The 21459-nt window shown below is 40.3% G+C and overlaps 1 protein-coding gene across 14 annotated transcripts in view; it reads right to left on the bottom strand.

Moving 5' to 3' along the window:
• Positions 1-21459, bottom strand: part of pals2b (protein associated with LIN7 2, MAGUK p55 family member b) — a 158799-nt gene that overhangs the window by 21511 nt on the left and 115829 nt on the right. For all 14 annotated transcript variants that reach the window (XM_069913928.1, XM_069913931.1, XM_069913927.1 and 11 more), the window contains 6 exons: positions 16940-17092; positions 15454-15681; positions 11867-11998; positions 9154-9262; positions 8971-9039; positions 4636-4797 (listed from right to left, as the gene is read on the bottom strand). In XM_069913928.1, the coding sequence (XP_069770029.1) occupies positions 4636-4797; positions 8971-9039; positions 9154-9262; positions 11867-11998; positions 15454-15681; positions 16940-17092 (853 nt within the window). The remainder of the gene's footprint in view (positions 1-4635; positions 4798-8970; positions 9040-9153; positions 9263-11866; positions 11999-15453; positions 15682-16939; positions 17093-21459) is intronic.

The following is a 21459-nucleotide window of genomic DNA, read 5'->3' as shown; positions in this document are numbered from 1 at the left end:
GCTGTGTTCTCGCACCAACCCTCTTTTCAATCTTCTTCAGCATGATGCTGAACCAAGCCATGAAAGACCCCAACAATGAAGATGCTGTTTACATCCGGTACCGCACGGATGGCAGTCTCTTCAATCTGAGGCGCCTGCAAGCTCACACCAAGACACAAGAGAAACTTGTCCGTGAACTACTCTTTGCAGACGATGCCGCTTTAGTTGCCCATTCAGAGCCAGCTCTTCAGCGCTTGACGTCCTGCTTTGCGGAAACTGCCAAAATGTTTGGCCTGGAAGTCAGCCTGAAGAAAACTGAGGTCCTCCATCAGCCAGCTCCCCACCATGACTACCAGCCCCCCCACATCTCCATCGGGCACACCAAACTCAAAACGGTCAACCAGTTTACCTATCTCGGCTGCACCATTTCATCAGATGCAAGGATCGACAATGAGATAGACAACAGACTCGCCAAGGCAAATAGCGCCTTTGGAAGACTACACAAAAGAGTCTGGAAAAACAACCAACTGAAAAACCTCACAAAGATAAGCGTATACAGAGCCGTTGTCATACCCACACTCCTGTTCGGCTCCAAAACATGGGTCCTCTACCGGCATCACCTACGGCTCCTAGAACGCTTCCACCAGCGTTGTCTCCGCTCCATCCTCAACATTCATTGGAGCGCTTTCATCCCTAACGTCGAAGTACTCGAGTTGGCAGAGGTCGACAGCATCGAGTCCACGCTGCTGAAGATCCAGCTGCGCTGGGTGGGTCACGTCTCCAGAATGGAGGACCATCGCCTTCCCAAGATCGTATTATATGGCGAGCTCTCCACTGGCCACCGTGACAGAGGTGCACCAAAGAAAAGGTACAAGGACTGCCTAAAGAAATCTCTTGGTGCCTGCCACATTGACCACCGCCAGTGGGCTGATATCGCCTCAAACCGTGCATCTTGGCGCCTCACAGTTTGGCGGGCAGCAACCTCCTTTGAAGAAGACCGCAGAGCCCACCTCACTGACAAAAGGCAAAGGAGGAAAAACCCAACACCCAACCCCAACCAACCAATTTTCCCTTGCAACCGCTGCAACCGTGTCTGCCTGTCCCGCATCGGACTTGTCAGCCACAAACGAACCTGCAGCTGACGTGGACTTTTACCCCCTCCATAAATCTTCGTCCGCGAAGCCAAGCCAATGAGAAGAGGGCACTGAGGTGTGCAGTAGAACAAAGGGATCTGGGTATATAGATACATAATTCCCTGAAAGTGGCTTCACAGGTGGATAGGGTTGTAAAGAGAGCTTTTGGCATATTGGCCTTCACAAATCAAAGAGGAAACTTTTTCACAGAGTGTGGAACAAGCTGCCAGCAGAAGTAGTGAATGTGGGCTCAATTTTAACATTTAAGAAAAATTTGGACTGATATATGGATGGGAAATGTTTGGGGGGGGGGCCGAAGGACTGGGTGCAGTTCAGTGGGACTAGGCATAATAATAGTTGGCACAGACTAGAAGGGCTGAAGGGTCTGTTTTTGCTCTCTGGCTGTATGGCTCCAAAGGGAAAAAGGATAGCCAGAGGAAAAAAAATACAAGACCCCTCTGGAATCAATATGGTCAACTCTGTGTGGTGCCACAGGAGATGAACAAAATCCTCAATGAGTAATTCTCTTCTGGTGTTACTGTGGGGAAAGACAATGAGGACTGGGGAATTTGGGACAGTCAGTATTATGGTTGAGGAGGTGCTAAAAATCCTGCTGCACATGAACACAGACAAATCTGGGCCTGATCAGATACATCAGAAGCATTATGGGAAGCTAGAGAGGAAATTACAGGTGATCTGGCTAAGCTTAAGTACAGATAAGGTGCCCAAAGATTGGAGGATGGTAAATGTGTCTCTGTTCAAAGAGTCTGGTATTGTAAATAGTGAACACAGTTGCCAAAAATTGCAGCACAATCTTGATGGTTAGCAGATGAGCAAAGGGATAGCTGATGGAATTTAATACAGAGAAATGCGAGGTGTTGCATTTTGCGAAGTCAAATGTGGGTCAGAATACACGGTGAATGGTAGGGATCAAGGAATACAGGTATATCATATTTTGAAAGTGGTGTCACAGGTAGATGGGTAGGGGTCCAAAAAAAAAACTTTTGGCACCTTGGCCATAATCAGTCAGAGTAGTGAGTCTGGAAGTTGGGAGGTTGTGTGCATTTGATTAAGATATAGATGAGTCCTGATTTGGAGTATTGTGTTCAGCTTTGGTCATTATTCTACAATAAAGATGTTGTCCATCTGCAGAGGGTGCAGAGAATATTTACAAGGATGTTGCCAAAACACGGGGGTGGGGGTTGAAGTATACGGAGAGGTTGAGCAGGCTAGGGCTTCATTCCTTGGAGTGCAGGAGGATAAGGGGTGATTTCATAGAGGTGTACAGAGGAAACTGATTTAAGGTGAGGGGGGAGAGATTTAAGGAGAATCTGAGGGGTAACTGCTTTTCCCCTCCTCTCACAATGGATGGAGGGTGTATGGCACAAGTTGCCAGAGGTCACTGAGGCAGATACTATTAACATTTAAGAAACATTTGGACAGATACATAGATAAAATAGGTTTCGAGGGATATGGACCAATCGCAAGCAGGTGGGACTAGTGTGGGTGGGGCGTTTTGGTCGGTATGAACAAGTTGGATCACAGGGCATTTTTCCATGCTCTATCAGTATCATTTATTACATTGCCCCTCAGGCTCCTGAGAAAACAATCCAAGTTTGTCCAACCTCTCCTTACAGTTAATATTTCCTAATCCAGATAACTTCCTGTGGAACCTCTTTTGCACCCTTTCCAAAGTCACCACATCCTTCCTGTAATGCAGCAACCAGAACTGCACATAACACTTCAAATGTGGCTTAGCCTGCAGAACCATGACTTACCAACTTCAGCTCAATGAAGGCAAGGATACCACATGCCCTCTTCTTTCCCACCCTATCTCTTGACATTGGCATTTTCAGGAATCTAAAGACATATCCAAGATCCCCCTGTAGATCAATTGTCCCCAGTGTAGTGCCATTTACGTATACTTTACCCTTATATTTGTCCTCTCAAAGACTCGATAGACAATAGGCTATTTCTGCTCCTATGTCTTATCTTACAATTGTCCAGATTAAGCCATCTGCAATTTCTCCAACCATATTTCCAACTGATCTATATCCTGCTGTATCCTTTGACAACCTACTTCACTATCCACAACATGTATTGTCTGCAAACTTACTAATCAGATCATCTACTTATTTGGACCTTGTTGAAAGCTTTATTAAAATCCATGTAAAAAAAGTTGAACTCTGATTTTATCCAATCTGAAGAGATATGTAAAGCTAAAGGTTCCATTATTGTCGTGTAATTCTACATTTAGAATGTAACATACATGAAATTCTTTAACTTTGGCAACCATAAGGAAGACAGAGAGTTGCCACTTTGGCCTCACAGAAATAAGGCCCCAGCGAGGAACGTACTCGTGACCCTTGGTTTACAAAACCAGTGCTCCAATAAATGAAGTAGAACACAAAATTCTGTAGACACTGAGGTTGAAGTAAAAAGCAAAATGCTGGAGGAGCTCAGCAGATCAAACAGTGTCCTTTTGGTAGCAAAGGTAAAGATACATAATCAATATTTCTGGCTTGAGCCCTCCATAAAAGTATGAGAAAATGCCAGTAAGCATCCAAACAAAAGAGTGGGGTGGGGTGGGGTGGGGAGTGGCAAAGGCAGGAGATGATAGGTGGAGAAAGGAGGGAGGGGACAGTAGCAATGAGGGAGAGGAAGGATACTGGGTGGGTAAGAGAAAATGGAGAGACAGGAAAAGGGGAGGGGAAAGAAACGACGAGTAGGTTTAATGGAAGCCAGTAAAGTCAATGTTAATGCCATCTGGCTGGAGAGTGCCCAGGCAGAAAATAAGGTGTTGTTCCTCGGGGTGGGACAGTACCCAAGGCCATGGACAGACATGTGTGCAGGGGAGTGTGACTTGGAATTGAAATGGTTGGCCATAGGGAGGTCGCTGTGATTGCAAATGGAGCAGAGGTGCTGAGCAAAGTGATATCCTTGTCTGTGACCAGTCTCTCCGACGTAGGGAATGCCACAAAGGGTACACCAGATGCAGAAATAAGTTCTCTGGATATACAAGTAAAACCTGTTTGAGACTCCGGACCATGGTAAGGGAGGAGGTGTGGGCACAAGTGCTGCTCTTCCTGCGGGCACAGGGGAAGGTGCCGGAGATGCAATGGGTGGGGAGGGATGTGTGCTCGAGGGAATCGCAGAGGGAGCAGTCCTTGTGGAAGGACGAGAGGGGAGGAGAAGGAAAATACTTAACTCCTTCAGTACAGATTCAAGTGAGAAAATTTTGAAAATGTTACTTTCTTATTCTTTGTGACAAAGTGAAACCAGTTTCTGCAGCTTCAGTTATTTCTAAAAGTCCCTAGGTAGGTCAATAGTTAAATGAACATTAAAAAATAAAAAGAGTTTTAATTCATTGAGATATCACTAATTATGACCAATTTCAAAATTCTGCAAGTTTTTAAAAAAAAATGTGAGCTGCTGAGATTACAAAGGGAAAAATAGGAAGAGGTAAAAAGAACTAATTGCCACACCAACATCATATCATTTTCACTCATAAATCAAAACTTACATGGGACAGTTGTTCCAAATCTCATGGGGTTCATAACAATAAGCCTGTTTTTTAAACTCCGTCGCCCCACACCTTGAGCTCCTATCAATACCAGAGTCTTCCTCTGGAAGGGTGGCATCCTGGCTACTTCTTCATAAATCATAATTTCATGACGATCAAATTCTTTTTGTTAATCAGCAAAAACAAAGACAAAAATTACAATTCACAATGTACAATTTTAATAACAGGAAAGATACAATATGCATTCAATTAGAACTAAATATTTTTTAAAATATATACTTAACTCAATAACAAGCATACTGATTATCGTTAAGACCTTGCAGATTATTGTCATCTATACCAGCTGCCACAAACAAAAGACTGAATAAAGTCACCAAACTATTCGTTTCTGGTTATTTTCACATTTTTGTATCTCGTTTCATTCCACATTAATCAATGTAACCTTAGAAACAACAACTCACCTTTCCACTGGGTACTTTTCAGACCCAACATTTGTGTTCAATATATAAATTAAGAATTTAACCATTTGTATTAACAACCACTAAAAACTGTGCATTTCCTTAAACATTATTTTTCCCAGTAGCCTCTTTTATCCAAAACTCGTATTTAATCTCTCTCATATTTCAACTTCTCTCTCTACCTCTCCCCTCACATTGTAAAATATTCCATGAAACTATTTAAAATCTTGTAGGAAAATTGTCGGAGTGCCTTAGTCATAAGCCCCTCACCATCAGATTTCTAAATGAACAGTGAAGCAGACACTAACCCAATTTGTCTATTTCTTCAACTATTTTTATTTATTTTGAAATGTGGTTGATAGAAATGTTTGCACTGTGACACCTTCATTACAATAAATTGTGATTCTAATCAATCTTTATTCTTTATTCAACACCTCTTCACAAGAAAAGACATTCATGGTATATGGTAGGGCACTAGGTTGAACAGAGGGATCTGGGAATACAGAAACATAATTCCTTGAAAGTGGCATCACATATGAAAAGAGTTGTAAAGAAAGCTTTTGGAATATAAATCAAAGTACTGGGTACTTTGACGTTAAAGTTGTACAAGACATTGGTGAGGCCAATTTTGGAATAATGTGTGCAGTTTTGGTCGCCTAACTACAAGAAGGATATGAAAAAGATGGAGAGTGCAGAGATTTACTGGGATGTTGCCTGAACTTCAGGGACGAGTTACAGGAAAGGTTAAATAGGTAAGAACATTATTCCCTGAAGCGTAGAAGAGTAAGGGGTGATTTGATAGAAGTGTCTAAAATTATGAGGAGGGACGTACAGAGTAAATGTAGATAGGCTTTTTCATCGAGGGTGGGTGAAATTCAAACTAGAGGACATGGGTTAAGATTGAAAGGGGAAAAGTTTCAGGGAAGATGAGGGTGAATTTCTTCACTCAGAGTGGTGGGGGTGTGGAACAAGGGGGCTTGTTTTTAATATTTAAAGGAAATTTGGACAGGTATATGGATGGGAGAGGTATGGAGGACTATGGACTGAGTGCAGGTCTGTGGGACTAGGTAAGAAAAAGTGGTTCGGCACAGACTAGAGGGGCCAAAGTGGCCTGTTACTATGCTATCATTGTTCTATTGTTCCGAGTGGTAATTTAACAAACAGTAAGTTGTTGAAGGAACTCGGTGGATCATGTAGCATCCATGTGTAGAAATGGTCAATTCATATCTAGTTTGGACCTTTTATCAAGACTAAAGAGGGAAGGGAAAATATCTAAATGAAGGGGCGGAAGAAGCTCGGGGGGGGGGGGGTGCTGAGATGATGTGGTATTGAACAAAAGATGGGATCAGTGGAGAATCAGATAGAGGGAGAATGGGGGAGGTTAGAGAAAATAAAGAACAGAACTTGTTAAAGAAGAGAAAGAAACAGAGGAACCAGATAGAGATGGGGGATGCATAAAATGAGGGGGAAAAAAATCAACATTCATTGGGTTTAAGCACTGTCCAGAAGGAATATGATGCGTTGTTCCTGTAGTCTGTTATTGGCCTCACCGTGGCAATGGATGAGGCCAATGACAAACAATATCAGTGCAGGAATGATGAAAGGAATAGAAATGGTTAGCTAATGAGAGTTCAAGCTTAGATCCATAGATGGTCACCCAATCTGATTATTTATTTAATGCTATGAGACCTAGATGGCAGAGCAGGACCAGGCACTCCAATAAAATCTTTTTTTTTTCCAGTTTAGTGATGTACTATGTAATAACGATAACATCTTCTGAGAAGGACCGTTAAGATGGAAGATGACTTGTTTAAAAACTTTTTTCTACTCTAGATTCAGGAATTCTCAGATGTCTAAGAGCCATTGTGGGTGCTGTAGACTCTTCCTTCCATAGGAGAGGAGGTGATGCCTTACAGGGTCAATTGTGGAGCAAGTAGCATGTGAGCTGATGTGCTCATTCTGCCCTTTATAGAGGGCTTCTGTGGGCAGCTGATAAATTGACTCATTGTTCTTAATACTATCCTGAATCCTGCTTCTCCACTTTGAGTTGTCATGGGCCAGAGGTCAATAGGCATATTGCATTTCAGCAAGTATTTGAGTATTTCCTTAAATATTTTCCTCTGTGCACTTAATAAACCTCTCTTACAGTGGACAAAATTCAGAATAGAATACCAATTTTGAGAGCATGGCATTGAGCATGGAACATGGCCTGGCTAAGGGAGTCAATGCAATTTAATTAGAGCCGCAATGCTGGGGACTTTGGCCTAGGCATGATACTGATGTTGGTTTGTATATTTTTCCAATGAATTTAGAGAATTTTATGAAGAAGACATTGATGACACTAATCAAAAGCCTTGAAATTCCTGCTCTATGTTGTCCAGATTTCAGAAGCAGATAAAAGAGCATGGAGTATGCCTTTTGAGGTCTTGATGCTCAAACACTTTTCTGCAATTGATCAACAGCTGTACTGCCATACTAATAATTTTTATCATTGTACCTATCTTCACTGATAGGTGTTTGGAAAATACAAGAAGTGGTCATTGATCTTCATTGTCAGAGAGAGGCATTGTGAAGAAAGAGCAGGTTGATAAGGGATCTTTGTATTGTAGATGTTGAAGGCTAGGCCCCAGTTCTTGCATGCTTCAGTGTACAATGGAGTGGAGATTCACTGAAACTGGCTTTACTTTAGACTCATTAGTTGGTATCATGGCTTGCAAGAGATCATTAAGCAAATATAAAGCGGCAATGAATTTCCGTGGTTAGTTGAATTTGAGTCCTCCTGACTGATGGAGTTGAAGGCTCAATGAAGCCATTGAAGAATTTGTATGGTGACTGGTGCTGCTTCCTGTATTCTTCACACAGCGTTGAGACAACCCCTTTGGCCCACCAATCTTAAAATAAAAATGAGGATCTAAATGGCTCGTTTCAATGCATTGACCATGCTTTAATGTATTAACAAAGCCAACCTGCTCAGTTTTCATAGAGGATGGTGTAATATCATCCTTATTCTGTCCAACAGTAAAGTCCTATCTTTCAACTCACTGCATGGAATTATCCACTACAAGTAAGAAGTCATCACATAACAGGCTTCAATTGTTAAAGGTGTTCCACCACCATTCTTTCTATAATGGCATTTCTTTTCTATTAATTTTATGGGATGGATAATGGCGCAAGGCATCCAGTGCCCATGTTAAGTTGCCTTGACGGCCACAGACCTTCTGAAGGAACTTCCATAATGCTATTAGGCGGGGGGATCCAGGATTCAGACCTCGCAACAATGAGGGAATAGTATTTCCAAGTCATGATGGTGTGTGGCCTGAAAGGAAATCTAGGTGGCATAGGAACCATAAAAATAAATCTTTCCTCAAATAAGGGGAACAAACACAAGATATGGTCTCACCAGTGTCTTGCACAATTGTAGTAACACTTCCAAATGTTTACACTCTAAACTATTTAAGTAAAAACCAGCTTTCTATTGGCCTTGCTAATTACCAGTCAGCTTCAAGTTGCACATAAAAGGATCCCAATCCCTTTGCACTGCAGCATTTTCCAATATTTCTTTTAAATAACAATATTCTTACCATTTGTCTACTCAAAAGGCAAAACCACATTTTTCTTCCTCCTGCCAAATTTGATAATCGCTCCATAGATTGTTTCTTGCTCACTGTCCATCTATCCACCTAATTTTGTGCCATATGCACATTTCACTACAGTACATTCCCTTCCCTTAAAGTAACATATTTTGTAAATAGCTGTGGTCCTACTACTGATCCCTGTGGCAACTCACTGGTTACAGATTGTCAGCCTGAAAATTAACATCATGCCCCTGCTATCTGCTTCCTACTGGTTAGTTAGGATAATATCTCCATCTATTTACCTGCATTTTTTGTAGTGAGATACATCATTTTTTTCTTCTTTTTGCCAGTTATTATTCCACAAAATGGACCTAATAAAAGATTGAAACAAAATTGTATGACAATGCATGAATGAATCTGTTTTTATTAAATCCACAAAAACCTAAAAACATTTTATATTAATTTAATAACATTGAACAACTCACCAGATGATCCTGAAATATCCCAGTCTCGTTTAACAAAGGCTTTTCTCTTTTCTTCTAACATCTGGCTGGGAATTAGGCCTGCACTTCCTCCTCCCTTCATATGAAAAGCCTGAAATTAAACACAACTACTCTAATTAGTTCAGGCGAGTCACGGCATTTACGAAGTCAGTCTTACAACACAGAAGCAGCCTCTCGGCACACTGGGTCTGGCCCAATTGTCACACTCCCATTTATGCTCCCATTTTGTCCTTCCCTTTTTCAATCAAGTCCTTCCAGATTCTATCGCACGCACTGGGGAATTTAGTGACCAATTAACCTACCAAAACACACATCTTTTGGGTTTTGGGGGGAACTACACAGTTGCTAGGAAGACATGTAAACTTCTCTTCGATGGGATTGGAGATTAGAATTGAACTCCTTACCTGCTCTACCAGCTGACCAGTGTTGCTGTGCTGCCCACAGAGCTCATATACACTACATCTTTAAAGAAAGGATCATTCTATTCTATTCATTTTTCAAAGTTCAGATTTATTGTCAGAGTACATATATGACATCTATAAAATCCTGAGATTTTTTTTTTCCTGTGGGCGAGGCAGAATTACCACTTATTGGAAGTGCAAAAAAATTGTACTCAAGAAGATACGTATACTTGCAAACAAAAAAAATAAACAACCTGACTGAAATATAGATAGAAAATAAAGCAAAAAACCAATAAAGTGCACAAGTAAGAGTCCTGAAATGAATCCCCAATTGAGTTTGTTGTTGAGGAGTCTGATGGTGGAGGGGAAGCTGTTCCTGAATCTGGTGATGTGAGTCTTCTTTCTGATGGTAGCAGTGAGAACAGAGCACATGCTGGGTAATATGGATCCTTGATCATTGCTGCTGGTCTCTGACAGCAGCATTCCTTGTAGATGTTCTCGATGGTGGGGATGATGTCCTGGGCTGTGAGCTCTATCTTTCTAGAGAATACCCTAGCGATACATTTTCAATGGGTATGGGAAAACACTCCAAAAAAGGTCTTTCACCTGGAGAGAGGATGACTAATCCAGGATTAAAAATACAGTTATTTGTATAGCTAGGATTCCTAATTACTACGTTGTTATTGAATATTCGTCATTCATCTGCCTTTGTTCTTGACTGGACTGGGCGTGATACACCTTCAAAGAAACTGGGTCTGCCGGTGGGTCACCCTGCAGTTCACTTTTCATCAACCCTTCCTATTGATTTGTGTTATCTTCATACCAATCATCCTTGAAAGTTATCATTCAGTCCTATTAACTAGAAAAATCTAAACTTGGTAATACAAGGAGACTGGGTGCTTATATTGTTAGTTTCTCTGGAGGATTTTGGAAACAATAACCATAGAATGTTTGAGAGCTTTGATTTGATAAAGATTCAGCACATCTTTGCTATGTTAACAATGCTTGACTGACCAGACTGAATTTTTGGATGAGGTAACGGAAGATTGATGAAAGGAACACTGAATGTCAACAACATGGATTTTCAAAAGTTGTTTGCAAATTCCTACTTAAAAAGGTGGTGAGCAAAATTTGAGGCACATGAAATATTCTGTGGCAGTCTGGATTTAAAAAGTGGCAGAGGGTGGCCAATAGTTGCTTATTGATTGCACTAAATGGTTCCAAGTGATGAGAATTTTATTTCAGAGCCAAGTGATAGTGAAGAAAAAAAAATCAACCTTTATTTGAGGGAGAATTTGAGGGATATTTGATTTATACTCTTCAGTATGTTTATTGGAAAATTATTTCTCATTCAAGGGGAAATTTTACAATGTTGCTTGGAAATATTTTCAGGCGATTGCTAGGAGTGAGAGGTCAGGCCCATATTACAGCAAAAGAGCTTTTTAAAAATCACAAAAATTCTTTTGCAAAATTTCACACAGAATCTGTCAGATGCATGTACAAATATACAAACTGGGAGCAGATGTAGACTATTCAACCCCTCTAGTGACCAAATAGAATCAGTGAAATATAGTTAATAAGAAATACAAGAAATAAAATAAAGCATGGGCATTTATAATACCACATAAAGTATTTAAAAAGAGATAAGTTGCATTACAATGAACAGGATTACAGTAGGTAACTCCAGTTGAAAAGCTTGCACCAGCTAGAATCAAAGTAACTTCTTTTTGTCCAAAACCTCCTATGATCCATATTTGAATTTAGTATTGGAAGGAAATCAAATCCACCAGGCATCGAAACATCTCAACCCAGCAATCCTATGCTACTGCTACCTAACTGGCAAAATTATTCGAGCAACTATTGTTGAATAAAATCAAATTTTGTTATAATTGTTGGAAAAGATCCTGTTTGTAAAGTTTAAACAGGGTTCATAATATTCTGATACCATACAATTAAATAAAAGGAAGAAAAGCCAATATATTTAGAATTCTACAAACAGTAACCCATTTTTAAAAAAATGAATCATGGTTACTGCACAAAAGTGAGATGACCACAAGCGAAATTATTCATCAACATCATTCCAAAAATTAAGGTACAGTACTTCAAGAGAAAGGTAAAATATACCATTTTTATTCAGTTTTGTTTTGTTGAACGTATTATTTTGGGGATTTAAGTGACTCAATGCAGTAAAGTTTGAAGTGGATATTTTAAGACATGAAATATATATGCTTGTTGCAAAACTTCAGCATAATTTAAAAATTCCTCAACTATAATCAGATAAAAGTTGAGCCAACCTGCCACCAATTGAGATCTTCTCGATTCACAACTTGAAGGATGTCCCCTCTGGAAAACTTCAATCCTGCATCTTTGCATGGAATTAAACTGTCATTGGCTGGATTGTAATCAAAATGGCATTTCACAAAGACCTGCAATGAATTATAACAATATATTCTAACATGCTGCAAAATTTAGCATTACTGAAAGTTGGCAAGATATCAAGCTCAAATGAACAATATTCCAGGGCTTCTGAAATAAGTGTAAAGAATAGAGATTGCTGGGAGAATTCAGTAGCTCAGAAAGCATCTATGGAGGGGAAAACAAAGTTAATATTACAAGTAGATGAGTTTTTATTTATTTATAAAACTGAATAATTAGAAATCTAAAGAGTTTTAAATTGTAGAGAAAATGGAGACAATAGAAATCAAAGGAAAATCAGTAATGGGGTGGAGACAAAGACCGATTTTATCTGGGTGATGCTGGCAAGACCATCATTTATTGCTCATCCTAACTGCCCTCGAAAAGGTGGGGCTGAAGTGTCTTCCCAGCTGTTGTAGTTATCCTGATGAAGGTGCTTCCAGAGGTTATTCCAGAATCAAGCCCTATCTCTGATTAATTAAGGTGTGACTAAGGAGCGTTTTGCACTATTCTGCTTAGTGTACTGTGAACTGGAGAATGCTGCTTTGTCAGGTTGTACTGGTACAATTCAATAACAAAAAAAATGAACTAATATATTTCCAACTCAGGATGGTGTACAGCTTGGAAAGGAACCTGCAGTGGTGGTGTTCCCATGCACATACTTCCTTTGTTCTTGGAGATAGAGACCACGGATTTGGGAGAAGCTCTGAGTAGTCTGATCAAGAACAATCTGTGCTGTGATATAAGGAATGAATGTTTTACGTGATTGATGAGGTTCTTTGCTCAAAATGGTGTCAAGAAACATAGATCATTACAGAACAATGCAGACCCTTCAGCCACAGTATTGTGCTGACCTATGTTCTTCTTTGGCTTGGCTTCGCGGACGAAGATTTATGGAGGGGGTAAATGTCCACGTCAGCTGCAGGCTCGTTTGTGGCTGACAAGTCCGATGTGGGACAGGCAGACACGGTTGCAGCGGTTGCAGGGGAAAATTGGTTGGTTGGGGTTGGGTGTTGGGTTTTTCCTCCTTTGCCTTTTGTCAGTGAGGTGGGCTCTGCGGTCTTCTTCAAAGGAGGTTGCTGCCCGCCGAACTGTGAGGTGCCAAGATGCACGGTTTGAGGCGATATCACCCCACTGGCGGTGGTCAATGTGGCAGGCACCAAGAGATTTCTTTAGGCAGTCCTTGTACCTTTTCTTTGGTGCACCTCTGTCACGGTGGCCAGTGGAGAGCTCACCATATAACACACGATCTTGGGAAGGCGATGGTCCTCCATTCTGGAGACGTGACCCACCCAGCGCAGCTGGATCTTCAGCAGCGTGGACTCGATGCTGTCGACCTCTGCCATCTCGAGTACTTCGACGTTAGGGATGAAAGCGCTCCAATGGATGTTGAGGATGGAGCGGAGACAACGCTGGTGGAAGCGTTCTAGGAGCTGTAGGTGATGCCGGTAGAGGACCCATGATTCGGAGCCGAACAGGAGTGTGGGTATGACAATGGCTCTGTATACGCTTATCTTTGTGAGGTTTTTCAGTTGGTTGTTTTTCCAGACTCTTTTATGTAGTCTTCCAAAGGCGCTATTTGCCTTGGCGAGTCTGTTGTCTATCTCGTTGTCGATCCTTGCATCTGATGAAATGGTGCAGCCGTTTTGAGTTTTGTGTGCCCGATGGAGATGTGGGGGGGCTGGTAGTCATGGTGGGGAGCTGGCTGATGGAGGACCTCAGTTTTCTTCAGGCTGACTTCCAGGCCAAACATTTTGGCAGTTTCCGCAAAACAGGACGTCAAGCGCTGAAGAGCTGGCTCTGAATGGGCAACTAAAGCGGCATCGTCTGCAAAGAGTAGTTCACGGACAAGTTTCTCTTGTGTCTTGGTGTGAGCTTGCACCCCCTCAGATTGAAGAGACTGCCATCCGTGCGGTACCGGATGTAAACAGCGTCTTCATTGTTGAGGTCTTTCATGGCTTGGTTCAGCATCATGCTGAAGAAGATTGAAAAGAGGGTTGGTGTGAGAACACAGCCTTGCTTCACGCCATTGTTAATGGAGAAGGGTTCAGAGAGCTCATTGCTGTATCTGACCTGACCTTGTTGGTTTTCGTGCAGTTGGATAATCATGTTGAGGAACTTTGGGGGGCATCCGATGCGCTCTAGTATTTGCCAAAGCCCTTTCCTGCTCACGGTGTCGAAGGCTTTGGTGAGGTCAACAAAGGTGATGTAGAGTCCTATGTACACAACAATTTAATCCTTCCTTCCCTAACACCTATAACCCTCTATTTTTATTACCTCCACATGCCTATCTAAGAGTCTTTTTAATGTCCCTATTATACCTGCCTCCACCACCTCCGGCAATGCATTCCAGGCACCCACCACTGCCAGTTTAAAAAAAAAACCTCTGATATTGACCCTAAACTTCCTTCCACTCACCTTAAACAGATATCCTCTAGATTTTCTACTGTCATGTGGGAAAAAGATGTTGGTTGTTTAGCCTATCTATACCCCTCAATCTCATAATCCTCTATAAAGTCACATCTCATCCTTCATTGCTCCAAAGTGAAAAATCCTAGCTGTATCAACCTTACTCCACCTTGTCCAATCTGACAACATCCTGGTAAATCTTGCTGGAACTCCACTATTCAGGCTTATGGTGGCAGATGAGCTACTTGCTGCAGGATATCCACTCTGTCTTCCTCGAATAGTAGAACATGCATATGACAGGTCCATCTTATTTTCTGGCTAAAGGTGACTCTAGGATGATGATGGCGGGTGGTTACTCAGTGATGATTATGCTAATTATTCTCCACTCTTAAATATCAAGAGTGGCTGGATTCTCTCTTGTTTGAGATTACCATTGCCTCACCCTTTGTTGAATGACATTATTGGTAGTGTGCAAGCTGAGAGGGCCATGAAGAGTTGTTAACAGTGGATAATCTGATTGGACAAGATTAAAAAAGATGAATGAAAACAGATGTTGTAAATAATGAAGGAAATAATTCTGCATCTTTGAGATAAAAAAGTTGATTTTTTTTTGCTTGAAGTAAGAAAATACTGTAAATTCTTAAGTTAAGCAGAATCATGGGAAGAGAAATTGTGTTAATGTTTCAAGTTGATGGTTTGTTAAATGAAATCGCAAAAGTCCTGGGAAAGGTGAGAAAAGTACATCTGGCTCCTGGAACACAAAATTTGGGGAAGCAGACTTTGTAAATAAGTCTGAAGGAGAGTAGAAAAGTCGTTCAACAATAAAAAGACTAGAAAAAAAATTGTAGGACTAAGTACTACTTTTCTTTCATAGCCAACATATGCAAAGTGAAAAATATGGGATCTTTACATGCTGGAAGTTTCTACAATCTGTGATTTTAAACTAAATATTCATGGAAACCATAAATCTGTGCAGCCCTTTTGCAACTGCATAATAAATTCATCATTTCAAATCTATACACAAGTTCTTTATAAATTGTTCTGCAACATCTCTTACCTGCAAGGGCAAAGAAGTTTCTTTATAACTCGGCAAAATTTTAAATGATATTCCACCACTGCTATCCTTCAACATTTCTTGCAATACTTTTGGGTCAGACCCAATTTCAGTGCCATTGACTTCCTTAATTATATCCCCCACGTGCAGAAGACCTTGTCGATCAATCATACCACCATGAAGAATCCTTGCAATTACCAGCTCATTATTCTCCACTCTAAAAGTAACACCCTACAAAATGAGTCAAATATTGAAAGTTGATTAGATGCCTGTGCTTTCTTAAAGTTGATACAAATGTATTTACACATGAAACAGGAGTTATGGACAAAAATGATTGCAAAGATTATCACTGCAAGTAAGAAAATATCTCGAAACTGCAGAAATCCTAAAATAGAAGTGCAGCAACAAAATAGAAACACAAGAGATGGCAGATGCTGGAAACTGTTAAAGGAACACAGTGGGTTGAGCAGTATTAGTGGGTGGGAGAAAGGAATTGTCAACAAATACTTTTTCTTTCAGTATAATAAATATAAAAGTAATTATAATTCAAAGGCATGGAATCAAAATACATTCATACAAATCCTTGAATACCATCTTGACTGAAACAGAACAAAACAGAAGCTCAAAAATGTGATGAACAGTGATTTTTCTCCCCCCACAAAACTTTTCTGCCAGCCACATTATGAAGGAATATAGTAATGCATCAGAGACCAGAAGTACCGTTTAGTCATGCATTAATCCCAATAACTACATCACTACAGAAAATAATCTAAAAACGTACATTTTATTCAACAAAATCCTTTCTTTTTGCAGCATTCTTTAGTAGAGAATTAGAAAAAAAACCAGAAAAAATAATTAGTTCCACAAGTTCTAAATCAAGTTTTCTTTCATTTTTATTTTAAAATATGTGAGGATATTTACAAATGTGGGCCCAAAACTTAAAATGGAACTGTCTTCTCCCTTCTGATGGTTGGTGATCACCAAGAATAATTCACAGAAAGCACAGGAAGTTGATCCCACACACAATTCTCAGCTTAGTTAACTGATCGTAATCAGAAAGTAGGAAATGCACTGCAAGAGTACGCTGCATCTGTTCTAAAGATCAAAAAAAATTCTAATAATCAAACCAGTTGGAATAGAAAAAAGTTATTTCAACCAAATCTTCAAGTGTTGTTTTACACAATGAGGTCTCCGATGATATCCAGAACCAGCAGAATGGAAAAAGGTTAAAAAAAATGTAATAATGAAACCCTTCAATCATTTTGTCAACTCAGTAGTTTGCCAGTGATATCTCAAGCCAACTAACTTCTGTTCAGGATAAGTTTTTCAAGCTTTATGTTCACTAACTTTCCCAGATTGGACCCAGGATACATTGGAAGAGCTGCTAGATCCAACATGAACTGAAGGAACCATAACTTCACAAATATTAGATTTGAAATATATAAGCAAGCATACAACTATCACATCTGTGATCTTAAAAAAAACTTACCAAAGGCTCATTAGCTTTCTTCTGAATTCCTATCATACGAACAGCATCACCGGATGCTGTTTGGTTATTCAAGGCATCATTTAGCAGACTGGGACTGGAAGCTGGTGTTTCATAACACTTCGATGCAATCAAATCATGAGCTTCCAAAAGTGACTGAAAACATTTGCAAAAAGCATTAATGTAATGTCATCCCTAAAATACTGACAGGTTTTACAATAAACTTTCATTCTCATTGTGTGATCAGTGAATAATACTGCTTCAATTATTCAATAAACCACGAATGTTTTAGGTGCTGGGCACTGGGATGCTGTTAATGTGTAACTCACTCTTCTCTCTAATCCTCTTCATCTTCACACTTCTTTCAAATTTGCATCCTTAGACCCTAACTGGACTTCTTTACAATTGGTGCTACTTTTCAAAGCAAACATGATGATTTTGGAATCTTCCTTCTTTTTAAATTAGAATTAAAAGGGTTCAAGTTTAGCACAGGACACATCCATGGCACAATGGATTACTTTGGAGATGGGCATTACTAGAACATCACCCTAGTTAAAATTGGTCAGAATCACATTGATTGTCATGAACGTATCATGGAATTTGTGGTTTTGCTGCATTACAGGTACAAAATTGCTATAATTTATAATTCTGTACACAAGATTTTTTAAAAATTAGTGTGAAAAGAGGAAAAAGTGAGGTGATGTCCACTGTCAGTTCAGAAATCTGATGGTACAGGGAAGGAGCTGCTTTTCTAACATTGGGTTTACATCTTCAAGCTCCTGTACCTCCCTTCTGATGGTAGCAATGAGAAAAGGCCATGGCCTAGGTGGTGAGGGTTCTTGAAGATAGAGGCTGCTTTCCTGAGATACTGCTTCTTGTAGATGTCCTTGATGAACTGGACTATTACTCATCATGGTGCTGGTCCAGTTCACATTTCTCTGTAGCCTTTTCCTCTCCTAAACATTGTACCTCCATACCAGGCAGTGATGCAACCAGTCAGAATGGTCTCCACAGTGCACCTGTAGAAATTTGTAACATACCAAATTTGGCATGCCTTCGTCATGATTGCCTCCAAATGATGGTCCCAGATTAGGTCTTCAGAGATGTTGACAATCAGGAATTTGAAGTTGCCTACCTTCTGCCCTACTGACACCTCAATGTGGACTGGTTTGTATTCTACTGGTTTGGCCTTCCTGAATTTGTTAGTTTTTATAATGTCGTGTGCAAGGTTGTTGATGTGACATCACTTAACTAGCTTTCTATCTCACTCACGTATGCTTCCTTACTGTGATTCTGCCGATAACCATGGTGTCACTGGTAAATATGAGACAGCATTTGAATTGTGCCTAGCTACGCAGTCATGGGTGTAGAGAGAGTAGAGCAGTGGACTAGGATGCATCCTTGAGGTGCTCCTGTGTTGATTGTCAGTGAGAAGGATATGTTGCTACTGATCTGCAGTGACTGTGGCCTTTCAAGTCAAGTCTATTATCACATGATTGTACAAGTACAACCTGACGAAACAGCATTCTCCAGTCTTCAGTGCAAAACATGCAGACACACAACCCAACATAACACACATACAGACAAGTGTTCATCTATACAAAAATAAATAAATATTGTTTCATGAATATGAGAATCTCAGATGGTTAGTATGCACAGTTCCTTGGGTCGTTCACCATTCTCACTGCCTATGCGAAGAAGCTGTTCGTCAACCTGGTGGTGCTGGTTCTGATACTCCTGTATCTCTGTCCTGATGGGAGCAGCTGAAAGATACAATATGCAGGGTGGAAGGGATCCTCAATGATTTTGTGTGCCCTCTTCAGACAATGATCCTGGTAGATCACGTCAATGGTGGGAGGAGGGGGGGCAGGGAGACGCCAGTGATCCACTCTGCCACTCTTATAGTATTGTGGTTTGACCTATGATCTATTTCACTGCAGCAACCATACCATATGTGATGCAGCCAGTAGGACAATGAGGAAGTCAAAGATCCAGTTGTAGAGGGAGGTTCAGAGGCCCAGGATTTTAAGGTTGCTGACCAGTACTGAGGGGATGATGGTGTTGAAAGCTGAGCTGTAATCGATGAAAAGCAGCCTGATGAATGTATTGCTATTGTCTATGTGATCTAGGGCGGAGTTGAAAGCCAGTGAGATTGCATCTGCTGGGGAACGATTTTGGCAGTAAGTAAATTGCAATGGGTTCAGGTATTTTCTCAGGTAGGAGTTCATTCTGGCCATGATCAACCTCTCAAAGCATTTAATTACAGTAGATGTGAGTGTTACTAGGCGATAGTCATTGAGGCAGCTCACCCTGTTCTTCTTAGCTATGGTTCAGTAATATGGGAAGACGATGAATGGAGTTGGGACATCAGTTGCCAACTGCATAGAGTAAATAAATACGTGGATGGAGTAAACTGGCATGTCACTCACACCTGCTGTTTAAAACTGCCTTAATTTCAAGGTACCAGTATCTTGACACCATGTTCTGCATAATATCATGGGCCTGGTGTCTAATATTTTGGGCACATTCAAAATATGCCAAGACTTGTGGTCAAGATTAATAGTGATAAAGGCCCCATTGCACTCGAGCTGATACAAGCGAAAATTAACCTCCTGCAAGGATTTTTCCGTCCAATAAGTGTATTTTTCAGTTGCTTGAGCCTTACTCTTAAAATGCCTAATACATCTGCATTAAAAATGAATAGTTTAAAAGACAAAAATACTACACTGTATTTGCTCTGCCACCCAAAAGATGAACAATTACATTATAGATAATTAACACCCCCCCCCACCACAAAAATGTTTACAGATTAAGGGCGAATCTCACTAAGCAAGTGTAAGGAGAAAATTTGAGAGTCACATCAATGGCGAGCGGCATCAAGCAGCTCTTCATCCTTAAACCCCATTTTATTCAAACAAAATTTTATTCAAACTGCTACCATACGCAAACCATGACCAAGACACTCCGTTGGTTAAATATTTCCTCCCATCTTTACCAAAGGTTTATATGTCTATTCAGAGAACATTTAGTTTTACAATGTTAACTTAAAATAAATAATAGGTAAAAATATATTGTTTAAATATTTATTTTCCTCAAATTTTTTTGCTGGTTGCTTGAGGATGCCAGTTGTAAAGGTTAAAACCTTGTGTTTTTGACTTGTAATTAATTTTATGAGGCCCCTCCAGCCCGGGTAAGAAACCTGCATAGGAGAAGGCCACTCCGATATAAAACCTACGACCCAAGGACCTCGCTGCCACGTCCCAGCTTGCTTGGCCACGGCACACGAACCATGGGTGTAAAGGGTGGGGCCAGTACTGCGCGCACTGCACTCCACCTAAAAGCTCCTTTGCGCAGGCCCGAGGACAGGTCCACGTCCTTGACGTGGACTTTTTACCCCCTCCATAAATCTTCGTCCGCGAAGCCAAGCCAAAGAAAGAATTTTATGACTATTGTAAGGTAAAACATCATGAGATGGGAATGTGTAAGGAGTTACCCTGCCCTGTACAGGGCTGTAACAAGATGTAAATGCATCCTTGTACTTACAAGATAAGAGAGACATTGATGGATTGAGAGGCAGGAAGCTAGCAGGGAAAGGATAGCAACAGTTTTAGTCATTGGACAAGTAATGATATGATGATGTTCTAAGCATGTATCCAAGGGTATAAAAAAATCACCATTTTGCTGATAACGGCAGAATGCATTCTCCGACTAACATGTTTAGTCGCAAGTGTTACAATCCGGTAATAAAGAACAAAGAACTCTGATTTCGACTCAGCCTGGTGTTTGTCTCACTCATTCATGAACAAAGCAGACCTAACACTATCCCTTTAAGGAAGATTGCTGTTTGTAGCATTACCATAGTTACTATGACATCATATGTCATAATATCTGAGCGTACGGGGAGCTTGCTTTCATTCTTTGAAGAACCATGACGGATATGCAAGCTCGAGATACTTTTCTTTGAATCTTTCTTAATTCATCTTATTTCATCTTAATCATTTCTTATTGTTTTATATTGTTATGTCATTCTTTGGCTTGGCTTCGCAGATGAAGATTTATGGAGGGGTAAATGTCCACGTCAGCTGCAGGCTCGTTTGTGGCTGACAAGTCCGATGCGGGACAGGCAGACACGGTTGCAGCGGTTGAAAGGGAAAATTGGTTGGTTTGCGTTGGGTTTTTCCTCCTTTGTCTTTTATGCTTTATTTATTTACAGTATGCTTTATTTACTTGAGTTAGGAAAATCTTGATGCAAAGTTATGCTTTGTTTATTCACTTATATCAACAAATTAAAGCTATTTACACTGCATCTACAGTTTGATTTATTGGAAATAAGATAGTAATTCAAAACAATGTCGCTTACGTTCCTATGAAGTTGATATGATTTGAAATTGGGAAATATGGGATTGTTATTATTCAAAGTAATAAAATTGTGAACTTTGTTTGGAAGAAAGAATCGTAGAAATTTGTCTGAGATAATTTAAAACCAGATTTAAAATTGAGAAGCAATTTCCTGTGAGAAAATG

This window comes from Narcine bancroftii, chromosome 1, assembly GCF_036971445.1.
Source record: "Narcine bancroftii isolate sNarBan1 chromosome 1, sNarBan1.hap1, whole genome shotgun sequence".
Taxonomy (NCBI): domain Eukaryota; kingdom Metazoa; phylum Chordata; class Chondrichthyes; order Torpediniformes; family Narcinidae; genus Narcine; species Narcine bancroftii.
The sequence above is the reverse complement of the archived record's forward strand: the minus strand, read 5'-3'. Positions and strand labels throughout refer to the sequence as shown.